This window comes from Protopterus annectens, chromosome 11.part0 (genome assembly GCF_019279795.1).
Source record: "Protopterus annectens isolate FY-2018-M chromosome 11.part0, PAN1.0, whole genome shotgun sequence".
NCBI classification, from domain to species: Eukaryota; Metazoa; Chordata; order Ceratodontiformes; family Protopteridae; genus Protopterus; species Protopterus annectens.
Window position 1 is genome coordinate 1,211,571,780 of NC_056745.1, and position 15,827 is coordinate 1,211,587,606.

At 37.3% G+C, this 15,827-nt stretch overlaps 1 protein-coding gene across 3 annotated transcripts in view; it reads right to left on the bottom strand.

Moving 5' to 3' along the window:
• The window catches only part of LOC122815790 (transmembrane protein 116-like), a 520,221-nt gene that overhangs the window by 101,200 nt on the left and 403,194 nt on the right, over nucleotides 1-15,827 (bottom strand). For all 3 annotated transcript variants that reach the window (XM_044088571.1, XM_044088569.1, XM_044088572.1), the window contains one exon: nucleotides 10,792-10,834. In XM_044088571.1, coding sequence (XP_043944506.1) covers nucleotides 10,792-10,834 — 43 coding nt within the window. The remainder of the gene's footprint in view (nucleotides 1-10,791; nucleotides 10,835-15,827) is intronic.

Here is a 15,827-nt window from a genome sequence, read left to right on the forward strand (position 1 = left end):
AAAAAGTGCTCTGGCTTTACTGCTTATCTCTGTAGTCAACTTGTCTGCATGGAAACATAAAAACAAAATGTACAGCTGCAGTCCATTGCAGAATTCTCAAATCACGCTGGACATTTATTTAATAAAGGAAAACTTTTCATGACATTTGGTGTTCACTTATTTACATGCTTACATAAAAACGTATTATTAGATTAAGCCAAGGGCTTTTTTTAAACAAGAAACATTATTATTAAATTATCACTTATGAGATAGGCAATCATACATTTATATAAATGAAAACAAACGATAATGGCATATTTGTAGTTGCAAACATTATGCATCGCTTATAATCTTGCCAGGCATTGTCAGTCAAACATTACATAGCTCCCTCAAATATTGCATCCTTTTAAACCCCATTCCCTCTCCAAAACATTATTCTGCAACTATTGTTCCCATAATTTCCATTTTTTCTATGTAGTTTGCTCCTACCCTTTTCTAAAGACCCCATTTATCTCTGTTACTATATTCCCTACTTCTAGTACAGTTGGTTTAGACTTTGATTTTTATTTTCTAGTAATTGCTTTTTTGGCAGCCACCTTAATTAGACTCAACAATGCTTTACTATGTCTATGCAATTCTGATTCTGTATCACAGCTCAAAAAAATTATTTTCTCAGTTATACCAATTTGTTACCAGTATTTCTGATAGAGAAGTCTGCATGGAATTTTTAAAGTCTACCAGCTCATTACACTCCCAAAATATATGTTTCCAATTACATCTTTCTTCCCCATCACACCTCTAACATTTGCTATGTACCTTAGGAAAAATTCTGTGGAATCTAATTGGGGTATAAAATAACTAAGTAAACACTTCCAAGCAAAGATCCTAAATCTTCTAGACTTTGCTGCATATTTGGGAGTCATACACATATCCCCCATTGTTTCTTTGAGAATTGCTTATCCAATCTCTCTTCCCAATATTTTCTAACCTCATCTGATTGATTCTTATAGTTATTATGCAATATTTTATATGTGTTTTTAATTATTCCTTTTTTAAGAGCAGCTTCTCTTCTAGATTCTAGTAAAAACTAAACCAATGCTGGACTTTCATTTAGGATCCTCCTATTTCGTTCTCTTTGCCTATACTCTGATATCAGTTCTTGATAGGGAAGGCAGTCTCTAGCCTGCAGTCCAAATAAATTCTTGGCCTCTTCCCATTCTATTACCTTCCCCCTCTAATTATTTGCTCCCAACACCTTGGTTCCTTTGCCGGTTTTCTGCAGTAAATTCTAGCCCCATCTTGCCTGTTGTCTGTATCCCTAATTGCAGTCATCTCTATCAGCAGAATCTCCTTTATCCAATCCCATGTTGGCTTAGTTCTTTGAATACTTTCTGCTACTTTATGAGTATAATATTCTGTATGGTTATTGTTATTTTCCTTAAGGGTCTGCATCCAAGATCCCAATCTCTTCTTGTTTCCCGAGCTTCTACTCTGTTTTGTCATCATCCCTTTCCACTTTGCATTATAGGTAGCTGCTTGTGTTATGTATAGGAGACTTAACTGTGTAGCTCTGAAATACCTCTTCAAATCAGGTAATGCCAAACCACCTTGTTGTATCAGAAGAATCAGCTTATCCCACTTGACTATTGCTGTCTTCCCATCCTATATAAAATCCTTTAACTATTTATTAATTATCCACAACTTCTCTGGTTGATAAAAATATGCCTGACATGTGTAAAAAAATAAGGGGGGCTAAAAACATTTGACTACTTTTATCTTGCTATCTATAGCCATAAATCAGAGCTTCTAATTTCTTAGTTTTTGTATTATCTTTTGTTTAGTCTCTTTCCACATATCCTTAGCTGCCATAACAGAATCCTTTTTAATGTATTCTCCTAAGTACTTCACTTTATTGTGTTCCCATAAATATGGGTATTGCTGAACCAATTTGTGTGTTGGTATATAAGTTACAGCTATTGTCTTTATTTTAACTTCATTAATGTTGTATCCTGAAAAGATATGAAACCATCTCAAAATGTTTCATAATACTGAAATGTCCTTTTCTGGTTTTATCATGTAAAATACTGTAATCTGCAAATAAGGTCAGCTTTTCCTTGACTACTATGCAAATTATATCTTTGAATTTCTGAGTCCCTTATTTTATTTGCCAGTGGTTCTAAATATAAGACAAATAACAAAGGGGAAGAGGACACCACTGCCTGGTTCCTCTGCTCAAACAGGGTTTAGCAGAGAGGAACCCACTTACTTTAATTTTTGCCTCCAATCCCTCATATTTCTCCTAATCAACCTTATAATTTTATCAGGGAATGCAAATGGTTCCATTGCCCCACTCATAAAATCCCAGCTTACTATGTCAAAGGCTTTCTCTACATCTAGACCCACCAACAACAGTGGTATTTTCTTACATTCTGTTTCCCTTTGGCTCATCATTGATCTATTAATGTTGTCAAATGTTTGCCTCCCCTCCACAAAGCCACATTGATACATATTTATCAATTTCAGCATCACCTTTGCCATTCTTTTAGCCATTATAGACAGAAACACTTTATAATCTTGGTTTAGAAATGAAACAGGCCTGTATGAAGCTACATCCGATGAGTCTTATCTTGTTTGGGTGTTACAGCCACCACTGCTTTCTTCCAGGATGTTGGTGCTTCTCCTCCTCTAAAATGCTATTAAACAAAACCTTTCAGATCTTTATCAGTTTTTTCCTCCTAACTTCCAGACTTACACAAGAATACCATATTTTCCTGGAGAATTTACTGTAGATTTGTTAAACATAACCAATTTTATCTCATCTCCTCCTACCTTAACTGTTAGTAAGGGAGCCTCGTCTACCTCTAACTTTAGCATATTTAATTCTTACATAAACATTTCCATTTGTACCTTTTCTTGGTTTCCATATTTCTCTGCTTTACACAGATTTTCATAAAATTTTTAAAATATTTCTAGTACCCTACAGGATCTCTAGTTATCTTCCTTGTTATAGCCTCTCTAAGCTTGGTAACAACCCTTATTACTTTCTGTTGCCTGAGTTGTTGTGCTAAAAGTTTTTGTGCTCTGGTGTTATTATCAAACAACAGTTGCTTAACAGCAGTCTTTCTAAACTCATGAATATTATCAAGGTAATCAATTTTCTGTTTAGCATTCTGCAATTGCTCCTCTTCATGTTCTGTGAGATTTACCTTATTCTGCAATACTTTAACCTTTGTCAGTCCCTCTAAATAATTCTTGTTACAGCTTAACCATGTCTCTCTTTCTTTTATTTCCACCTTATTTTTAAACTCCACTTTAATTTTATCCTACTCCATAACTATATTTTCAGAAGATGTTTCGATCTTCTCTAATAACTTCAGAATAATTTGCGCTACCCATTCCTTAAATTCATTTCATTTTAACAGAAAGGTGGGAAAGCTCCAGTATTTTTTTATTTCATTGGCCTGCATTTTTATTTTAGCTGTTATTGGTGTGTGATCTGAAATAGTTATTGGATGCATATCAACATTTTCAACTAAATGCACATGTTCCTGTGAAATATAATTTCTGTCTAGCCTTGTCCAGTTTCTGTATCTTGGATAATAATATGTAAATTCAATCCGAACTGCCACTATTGAATTTGCATCTTCCATGGCAAATATTTTCTTAAATTTCTTCACAAATCTTTGTACATCTTTATTGCTGCCAATCAAATTAAGATCACATCTATAAGTAATATTCCCTGCTGAAAGCTGATTTTTTCTCCCAGATTTTTTAAGCTCCATTATACCAATTTTAGGTGGAATATAGTTGCATGCCAGTGTAACCATCCTCCCTTGCAAGTAGCCCCTTAGTACTATAAATCTACCATTATTATTCTCCCTCTTCTATCACTATTGGAGCTCCTCTTGGAATTAATATAAGTACTCCCCTTTTCCTCTGATACAGATATTCCACCAAATAACCATGCTGAAATCCTTTCTTTAGCAAATTCGCATGCCCAGCTCTTTCTAAATGTGTCTCCTGTAACATAACTATTTGTACTCTGCATTTTTAATATAGTTCTCTACTCTTTCTTTTTTGTATATATCTGTGAGACCATTCACATTTAAAGATACCATAGGAAGTGTCATTATGTTAAGAAGTTATTATTCCCACCTGTTATGTGTAACTGCTTTTTTATATGTCTAGCTTTAGCTTTTGTGTTACATGTATAAACTAATGTTCAGCAGGTTGATCTTTTACGTAGTTGTTTCTTGTAACATTCATTTGAACTTATGTCACATCTTGCAAAACTTTTTGTTTTAGTGAAAACCCTCAAAACACACACATACACACACACACACACACACACACACACACACACACACACACACACACACACGCACGCACGCACACACACACACACGCACACACACACACACACACACACACACACACACACACACACACACACACACACACACACACACACACACACACAGACTCAGAACACCCTAAAACCTATTAACTTAATACTAACACAGAAAACTATGTACATCCTCAAATACTGAAGGTTAACCCTCCTAATAGGAACAATTGTCACAGACTGACAGCCACACTAATAGACCTGGATTAACCTATAAGGAAGGTGATCTATGCTAAAACACATGGTACAGCCTGTGCTTCTACTTCCACTAAGTGCTGTCTGTTTTTGTCTTATTTTTATTCTTCTCCCAGATTAGAAAAACATTTGAATGCTTTCAGAAAACATTACCTCCTAGCCATTGAAAGAAAGAAACATTTGTTTTTATTGCCCCTTATCAAATTGTCTCCATAGATACATGAGAACCAGATACACAATTGCCTCTACCGTCAGCACTTATGTATTTGCTAGAGGAAAACTTTTTGTTATATAGTGTTCTTTTTTATTTATTTGCTCCACCTTAAAACTTGTTACTAGATCAAGCCAGGGGCCTTAATTCAGTCATTCCCTTATGCAAGAGTAAAAAAAAAACATATCAGTTTTTCTGGTATCATGCTCCTTTGTTCAGACTTTTCCTTTCTTTTTACATTGCAGTGCCTACATTTCTTAAAACCAAACAAGGAGAAGGAAAGGAGAAGGAAAAAAACAGGGATACCTGTTTAGTATCCATATTACACTCTAAAGTACCTGAAAAAGCAGTACTTTATAGCATGCAGGTTATGTCATGCATTATAAAAAATACTACTGTTAATAATAAAATTTTTGTTTACTTACAGTTAACTGAATCCCTCTTCTTCCCCTTTCCTAAATGTTCTTCCAAACATTAATGACATGAAGTAGGGCATATGCTTTGGAGTCTCTTACAAGTTTAACAAAGTAGAAAGAAATCCAATATTTCTAGATTTAGTTGTTCTGTCAAGTTTCACAAACATAATTAATGCTATGTAAACCCACCTTTATTTGTCATTTTCTGAGTTGCTGGTTTTCTTCCTGTTGATCTCCATCTCCCAAATCCAGTCTCTGCATCATTTCCAATGTACTCCTTGTTCTATTCAACTCTTGTGCTTTTTTCTGTCTCTCAAGCATTTTGCTTTGAAACATTGGAAAAGATTTCAATGGCACAATCTCTCTCTGGGCTTTATTACCAGAAGAACAAAAAGCAGAATTTCCTTCTTTTTGATAGATTACTTTTTTGTTGGACAAATGTTTGCTTTTCTTCCTTAGTGTGTTCTGCATAAAAATGATTTTGACCACTGATAGGTTAGAACTAGGCTAACTGCCCTTGAGAGCCATTTCAAGCTTAGCCAATTACCCCATGTGAGAATCAAACCCTGCACCTTGCATCTGTAAGGTAAACACATTAACCATTATGCCATCTTCCCACTCAGGGGAAAAATATTCTGAAAATAGCTGGATATAGCAGCTTGAATATCACACCTGCTTCTTGACATTCCCTGATTACTGAAATATACTTACTCCTCTTCTTTCTGGTGTAAAGTGAGTAATTATTTTTGACGAACACTCTACGGTCTCCCACTTTTAGTACTTTGTCCTTCTGCTACAGTTTTGTCAGAATCAACTCTGCTAGTAGGATTGCATTTTACTATTATACTACTCTTTCCCATAACTTCATGCTGTGACTGATCAGTTTAATCCCTCTGTAGTTACTACAGCTCTGCACATCACCCTTATTCTTAAAAATTGGTACCAAAACACTTTTTCTCCATTCCTCAGGCATCCTCTCACGTTCCAAGATTTCATTAAATAATCTAGTTAAAACTCCACTGCCATTTCACTTAAACACCTCCATGCTTCCACAGGTATGTCATCTGAACTAACAGCCTTTCCATTTTTCATCCTCTTCATAGCTATCCTTACTTCCTCCTTGCTAATCCACTGCACTTCATGATTCACTATCCGCACACCATCCAACCTTCTCTCCCTCTCATTCTCTTTATTCATCAGCCCCTCAAAGTACTCTTTCCATCTGCTCAACACATTCTCCTTGCTTGTGAGTACATTTCCCTCATTATCCTTTATCACTCTTACCTGCTGTACATCTTTACTAGCTCGGTCTCTCTGTCTAGCCAATCGGTACAGGTCCTTTTCTCCCTCCTTAGTGTCCAACCTTTCATACAACTCTTCATACGCCTTATCCTTAGCCTTTGCCACCTCTCTCTTTGCCATGCACCTCATACAACAATAAGTGAAAATGCTTCACTATATAATATGCAATTTATATCATGAAATGTTTTATACAAATACTGTTAAGAACAAAATTATTTACTTACAGTTCCCTTTTAGTATTCTTCCAAACATTAATGGCATGAAGTGTGGTATCTACTTTACAGTCCCTTACAAGTTTAGGAAAGTCAACAAAATTCCAAACTTTCCACTTTTTTGTAAAGCTATATTTCATAAACATGATTGATGCTTTATAGTCTCAAATGTATTCACTAATTTTGGTGTTGCTGGTCTTCTTCTTTTTCTTCTCCCATCACCATACTCTAGTTCATGTCCAAGGTACTCCCAATTCTTCTAGTCAACTCATTTGTTTTTTTTTCTGTCTCTCAATCAATTTCCTTTGGACCACTGGAAAATATTTCATTGGTAAAGTCTCTCTATGAGCTTTATTATCAGAAGAATGTAGAGTTCCCTTCTATTTGTAACTGATTTATTTCCTCCTTAGCCTATTCTGCATCAAAAATCATCAAAAAATATTTTGATACTTCAGGAAAAAATATTCTGAAGACAGCTGGATATAGCAGCTTGAATGTCATACCTCCCTCTTAATATTCCCTGGTTGCTGGGATAAATTTGCTTCTTTTCTGCCTGGTATACATTGAATAATCATTTCTCACATGCACTCTACTTTCTGCAATTTTTAATATGTTGCCCTTCTGCCACCATTTTGTCAGAATCAGCTCCTCCGGCTGGTATAATTGCAACTTTACTAATACAGTTCCTACCTGCCTGCCTGTTCATGGTCAGGTTTGGAGCATACACGCAGTGTGCCCTTTTAATTAACAAATCCTGCATGAAATACCAGTTCAGTTGCTTATTTGTGCTTTCATAAAATTAATGCAAGTCTGTTCCTTTCATTTTCTCTAGTACAGCGGAAAATTTCAGGTTTTCCCTGTCTTCTCTGTCCTCTAACTCTGCCACTGTTTGAAATAGTCCTTCTTTAGCAGTCTTATACTCAGCCAGGCTTTTCTTCATTTTGACCTCTGATTTTTGCAGTTTAATCGGCTCATCTGAATAGCTGTTTAGAACTTCTTCCATTTTTTTCCATCCTTGTGTTATTTGAGTTGATATACACCTGAAAAATTTAATTTATATAAATCAGTGCTGAGCACATTTGATTAATTTTTCCTCTAGCTTACTTGAAGCCATGTCTTGCACCAAAGCTAAAACTTGAACTGCTTTGTGCTGATCAGCTGTATGATACTTCCCAGTCAGTGTTTTATCTTCACCTTTTCTATATTATTTTTTTTCAAGCTCTCATAGTTTCTTGTTTGCTGGCATCCAGGCAGTATATTTACTACCCAGTAAATGTCTTTACTAAAACTGGCAGAGTTACTGGCTCTTATATCTCAGTTTCTTTTTTTTTGTACTGTGAGAGTCATCTTGCTCAGCAGAACACATTTGATGAGATTAGGGAAGGAATGTGGTGGAGATGTATGAAGCTGACATGGAAAATTTACAGGTGAAAGTGAAGACTCCAGATTCTTTTGGTATTTACATGTCTCACAGATGAAATTATTAGTGCTGAGCATCTGTGGGCATAAGGAGGTTTGTTCACTGTATTTGGAGACCTAGTGCTAAAAAGCTAGCAACATAAGTGGAACATAGGTGAAACTGTCAGGATGACTTTCCATCTTGTCCAGTTCTTAGGTGTTTAGATGAGTAAAGAAAATGCGGTACTAAGCAGATAGAAAGTATGAAGGAGACAGTATCTCAAGGTGTAGCAGTCACGGGGGAGGGGAGACTTCCCAATTTAATCCTCAAGTGTTTACTAGTATGAGCAGATAAGATGAGGACAGGTGAATCTACCAAATACAAATTTATAGTAAAATCTGGCAACTCAAGAGCCACCAATTTTAAAAGAGCAACATGAATTGGCTTGGTGGACACTTTGTATTCTGGCTCTGTGGGATGCAATGAGAAAACAAATGTTTTAAATAACTTAAGGGGAGATACTTCAAAAGATGGTACTTATGTGCTTACTGACAACATTCAATAAAGAAGAGGACGGAAGGAATTATGTTGTCAAATTATTTTAAGAAGTGGGCAACAACAGATACAATGTATTTAAGAACATAACTAGAACAGAGTAGGATAGTGGGAGCATCCTTAGACACACAGTTTTGTAACTATCTGACCTGGAGCTGTCTTAAAGCAAGCACAAATCCTAAACTTAAGTTCACAAAATTATTTTTTTCATAAAGTTCACAGAGTTTTTTAACAGAGCAATAATGAAGTAAATAGAAACATTTAATTTTCTAGTGTTTTAAGGTAAACTCTTGTTAGTGTATCTCAGAACAAGCAAAAAAATATCCCAGAACCACAAGTCTAAAATATAAATCTATTTTATTAGCCAGTTAAAAACTTTCACAGTTGCTCACTGCTTCTTCGGGCTTCCAATAATAGAATAACAAAGTACAGCACAAATGCACTTATATAGTAATATTTAACTCCCTTCAATTAAACAAGCAATCATGCAAACAACTTCTAAAAGTAATAGCACACAAATCTTATAAGATACAACTCTAACAAAATAGCACAATTTAAGTACATATTAAATTAACCTATAGTTAAAGTTATCATTTAAAACTGTTTAAATCTTGTTCTGTAGATTTAACAATTCAGGTTTCAGTGTATATGTATCATTTAAATCTGGGGGGTATTGGGCCCTAAATTTAAGAATAATTTCTTCTCACATCTTTCTGTGTTGTCTCTCTTGTTACTCCCTCTAATATATGTGGGAATGGTTTCTAGTATTTAAAACTTAAAAGTATGTGTTGCATTTGTAGCACTTATATGTTTATATAATGAATTACTTCCTACTTGTCTTCTTATTTCTGATAAATGACTGCAACTTCTGTTCTTAAACCTCTGATTTGTTTTCCTTAATATAAAGTGCTAAGCATTGGGTACATTTTGCCATATATACTATGTCCTTAGAGTTGCAATTACCAAAAGCTTTCAAATGAAACATTGTGCTCCTAGTGAGTGCACAATGTTTTTTTTCAGTATAAATATATTTACAAAAGCTACACGTTACCCTTATAAGTTCCAACCCTACTTGTCTGTTATATGTTTTTTATAACTAAATTGTGATCCCCTATGGACCATTTCCTTAAGCTCTGGAACATATAATAGCATCAGCTGAAACCATTTAACAACTGCCTTCCTAGTGTTGCATATCCTAAATGTTTTGGTCTTAGTAATATTCAAAGTGACTGTAGTAAACTGATGTATTCTACTTATTTGTGAATGTATTTCAGATTTATTCACTACAGTGACAACAGTATTTTCCAAGAGTGTTATCAGAATGAAAAAATAATCCTCTAACATAGCTTTGCCTAATTTATTAGTTCATAATTATCTATCAGTGCCATTAGAACAACATTTTTATTAGCTTAAGGTCAAGAGGTTATCAAGCTCAAAAAATAGGACCTCTGTAACACACACACACACACACACACACACACACACACACACACACACACACACACACACACACACACACACACACACACACATCAGATATGCACACCAGTGTGCATGTACCCCCACATGTATAAGCACTCGCATGCACTTTACCTAAAAAACTTTATTTCTGCTATTAAGACTTCATAACTTGAGACATACACAAATCGCACCTCTACTGCACTGCTCTTTTCCAGCTACAAACACACTGTATGCTGGTATAATATAACACACGTACTCAGGTTTCACCTCATAATAACATGTGCACTAACTCTCTCCTTCCATGTTACAGAGACATCTAACTCACAGTGCTGTTGCACACTGTTATACACACACCTCAATATATTATTTTGAATACATATAGCTTGATATCTCACTAACCAAATTCCTCCACATTTAAATAAGACATAAAACACATAAAAAGGCACCCTCACCTTAGAGATAGCTTCTTAAGACATCAGATACTGTGTATACAGACTGTCCCACAGAACACATAATTAAAATGTGATTAGAATGCACTGCTGTATGACATTATTAGTTCAAACTTCCTCAACTCCTTCTTTTCAGCTTGTAAATCCTTAGCAACATTCTTTTCGATCAGCAATGTTTTAGAGGAATATTGGACAAAAGTTGCTTACCCCATAGCAGCAGTCTTGATTTCTGTGAATGAGCATAATACAGCTGTAACAGACAAAAACAGAAAGACATTGCTTATTATGCAATAAAAGTGTAATTGTTACCAAAATTAGAAACAAAATGACTGCTGCTTTATGTCGAATGACACAATAAGAGCTAACACACAACCTTTAGAAACATAGAAACAACATCAGGCAAGCAATCATGTGTGACCATAAAATACTTAAGACATATAAACCTGTAATAGTAGCATACTTAAAAGGTCTTGCCTCCCTATTCAAACACTTAATGGTGCTATCCTCACAAATTTTGTAGAGCCATGTGACAATGTGGAATGTTACCACCTGTGCCGGGGAGAGTTGGCAGTGCATGTGTGGCATGTGTCAGCATGGTTAGTTGGAGTTTTGTAAATAATTTTGTGTCATTTGACTATCACATTGACTTGTACAGATACTTGTGTTAAAATGTATCAACAGTGTTATTATAACTGATTAAATGTATATGTTTAAACAAAGAATTATGGAAGGGAAGAGTACAAGTTTTTGAAATTGTTCTATAATTTTTAAATACTGCAACAGATCTTACCAAAGCCCTGAGTGTGTATTGCACCAGAGTCAGGTGGTCAAATGTGATGTCATTCTATAACCAGCATTGAGAGGATGGAACACTCACATCAGTTTCTTTTGCATTGTTTTCTTTGGAACCAGATATAAAGATTGATGATAGTTATCACAGACAGTTAGTTAGTTCAGTTCATTTCAGTTAGTTTTGAAGCTCTTCACCTTGCCTAGTGGAAGTAAGCATCTCAGCATCTAATCTTGCCTTGCTGTATTTATTAAGTTAGCTAGTGAACAGTTATTCTTTAGACAGTCAGGAAATACAGTGAGGTTAGTTAAGTATTGTTTTTTCTGCATCTGTTTGAATCTGTCCAACTGTGTTATTTTTTTATTTCTCCTGTGATTGAAACTCTGGTGTTTATTGAACTTAGATATTTAGTATTCTCATGTTTTCTATGTTATTATATATAATTAAATATTTTTATACCTTTCATTCTAGCTGGTCTTTTAGAGATTACTTTTAATATATTGAGAGTACTTGTGCTTATTTTAGTGACACCTTGGCCACTCCAAAAAACCTGGTTGATTTGGTTACAGTCTACCATTTATATTAGTATTGCTTTTACTCAGTATAATTGGTTACCTTTGTAAGAGCCTTAGAGTATTTGACTGGTGGCAGCTTGGTTACCTTAAAGTCTGGGCAGAAGGGGGTACAGCTAGTAAATTTGTACCAGCCTTTCCCAGGAGTGTGTGTGTGTGTGTGTGTGTGTGTGTGTGTGTGTGTGTGTGTGTGTGTGTGTGTGTGTGTGTGTGCGAAAATCAAATAACCAGGTGTGGGTGTCTACTTGGAACTGGGACACAGTGCTCCAAAGTGAGTCTTGTTTGGGATTTGGAGAAATAGACAGCCCATTCCCAGGTCTGGAGCATGTTCCCTGTGTGCACTTGGGGGAAAATGTGTTTGATACAGAGAGATGCATTTGAAAATACTGTGTAAATCCATTCCTGCTTTAATGACCATCTCTCACCGGTGTCAGTGGTAAGGATTGAGGCTCCTTGATTACTAGCCCGGGGTAGAAAGGCCATCACAAGCCATATATGATGGCCTGGGGAAAATGTGTGTCTTTTCATCCAGTCATCAAGACTAGCCTTAAAGGTAGCTAAGTAAGTACTTTGTTTAACCAGTAATGGTAACTTATTCCATAGTCTGGGAGTATATATTAACTTAGGAACTTATTCCTCCAACAGGTCTTGTCTATTTATTGGTGTAGGTTTAAGTCCCTAGTGCCAGTGTTTGTAGTCACTCATTTTGTAAAGAAATAAAAGGTCAAATAGGGTTGTGTCTTTTAAATTTCAAAAAGCAAAACATAGGTCACCTCAGAGCAGATAGTACGTCACTGACTATAAAGAGAATTATGTTAATCTAGCTCTGTAGTTCAAGGATTTAAGGACTTTAAGTTACTTGGTTAGACATCCCTTCTAGTTGAGTGCTTTGCTTGTATTTGTACATACAAAAGTCAGCACTGTAATCAATGATTTGCTTGTATTTGTATATACAAAAGTCAGCAAGCAACAAGGACCTCCGAAGCTGAAACGCAAACACCAGTCACAACCAAAGTGACACATAGCTCAAAACACCAGTGTGCCACCAAACAATAGCCCCTAAGGCAAGACAATGTACCCAACACTTTAGTCATAGGTGACTCTATAGTTAGGCACACTGATGTCCCACTCACCAGGCTGAACAAGGAGAAAATTACTGTCAGCTGCATGTCGGGTGCCAGGATCCACCACATAACGTATGCACTCAAGTCACTCCACAGCAAGTACAAATACGACTCTGTCATTGTCCATGTTGGAATGAATGACTTGAGACGTACCTCCCAGGACTACATGAAAAGAGACGTGGAAGCTCTCGGATCATGTGGCCCAGGCAGGTGTGACCCTAGCCCTGAGCAGCATCCTGCCTTCACCCAGAATGATACCACAGTATAAGGACAAAATGATTGACTTCAACAATTGGCTAAGTTTCTGGTGTCATTCAAAGGGGATCCAGTATCTGTCTGCCTGGGAAGACATGATTGACAAACCATGATGCTTTGCCAGAGATGGTCTGCACCTGTCGCTCCTGGGATTCAGGCTACTGGCTAAGGATCTTGCCACCCCTATAGTGGCTTTTTTAGGCAAGGCTCAAAGGACAAAACCACCAGCGTAACAGATATAAGCAAGCAAAATCTGAAGGTAATGCTACTCAGTGCTAGAAGTCTAAATCTCAAAATGCACTCTCTCGAGGCACTCCTAAAAATGGAGAACATCGATATCTGTACAGTAACTGAGACCTGGTTCAAGGCTCCAGAGAGCACCCCTGCAATACCAGGCTACAACTCTTACCACACTTTTCGCCCACCAAACCAGGACCAAAGCACTAAAGGTGGAGGAGTGTCCATATTCACTGAGGATATTCACACCTCCAGGCTAGATGCCCAACACAATGCTCCTGAAATTCTACAGGTGCAACTAACACTAGGTAAGACTGCAATCCAAATTGTAGCTTGCAACAGATCCCCCACCATGCCCCAAGATTATCACTACACCTTTCTAAACATACTGGAAAATATTAAGATACAACCAAATACCCTAATACTGGGTGATTTCAACTAGCCTGCCATTAATTGGGAAAACTACTCAGGTACCAACACCTTTGTCCAACTGTTCTTGGAATTCATAAATTCCAACACCCTGGGTCAACTAATCCATAGTCCCACCAGGGGCTCAAATATCCTAGACCTGGTTATTACCAGCATGGGAGATTGATGCTTCACACCTATGGTCACCCCCTCATTGGTCAGGTCTGACCATAAGCTAATCACCCTTGGTGTCCACATCCCACCCCCACCCCCCAGTAGGGTACCCTCCATAAAAAATTTCTCCAAAACCAAATTCATGCTACTCAAGACAGAAGTGACAAACTTCATGACACCCTTGCAGACGGGAACTGAAAGTTCGACTGCTGAATCCTACACTAAGGCATTGTATGAGCACATCCACTCGTGCATGAATCATGCTATTCCAAATAGAACCAAGACGGTCTCCTCCAAAAAAAGGAACCCAATCTGGTGGTCCCCTGCCATAAACAAACTATACAACAGAAGGAATAAACTGTTGCAGAAAAGAGGAAAATCCCAGGATGCAAAAAACTCCCTTACCAGCCTCAGTAAGAAGCTGAGATCCCTCATAAAATCCTCCAAAGCTAGTTACGAAAATAAAATTGCCAAAGATTCCAAGGACAACCACAAGGCATTCTATAGTTATGTCAAGAATCTAAATGGCAATGCTCAGATCTGCTCTGAGCTACAACAGAATGTTATTAAAAATAATGATCCCAAGGATATTGCCAATATCCTGGCAGATCGATTCAGTGCAAGCTTCACCCCTCCACCACCTAAAGGGCCCATCTCAATACCAAAAGATTGCCAAATTCCAGTAATCACGGCCACACAGGTGAAAAACACACTCTCCAAAGCTAAGGATACAACATCCATGAGACCAGATGACATCCCGGGCTATGTACTACATGATCTACAAAATGAACTGGCAGCTCACCTAAGTGTCATGTTTAATCATAGCCTCACCTCAGGCTTCGTGCCCAATGAGTGGCGTACAGCTACAGTTATCCCAATCCACAAGGGGGGATCCACCTTGGATCCCAGGAACTATCGTCCTATCAGTCTAACGAGCCTAATCTGCAAAGCCATGGAACATATTATTATGGAAATTATAAACAAAGACATTGGCAACCTTCAAACACTGGACCCCACCCAGTTTGGTTTCATAAAGGGCCGATCTTGTCTCCTCAACCTGATTGACTTTTTCAAATCAGTCTCCAGAGTCATGGGCGAGGGTAAGGCAGTCCACACAGCCTATCTGGACCTCGCCAAGGCCTTCGGCACCGTCCCCCACTCTGGAGTCATAGATAAACTTACTAACCTGGGCATTAATCCCTACGTCACTCAATGGGTTGCCATCTGGCTTGCTGACAGAACCCACACTGTAAAAGTAGCCAACTCAAAATCCAGCTCCAGACAAGTGACAAGTGGAGTACCTCAGGGTTCCGTCCTAGGAATGCTCTTGTTTGACATCTACTTCTCTGAAGTACAGGACATCACTAAGGGACTCTGGCTGACAAAGTTTGCAGATGACTGCAAACTGGGAGCCATTACTGAATCCCCAAATGATGTGGATATTCTACAAAAGGGGCTTACAGAAACAGATGTTTGGTGTCAGAGCCATGGGCTCAAGCTCAATGCCAAGAAATGTTTAGTTATCCCCTTTGGGAAAATCCATGTAGCCATGAATTACCACATAAGTGGCAGTACACTAAACACTGAAAGTGTGATAAGGGACTTAGGGACACAGGTGGACAGTGGTCTCACCTTCGATAACCACATAGCCACAACAGTCAGGAAATCCTTCTCTGTGGCACA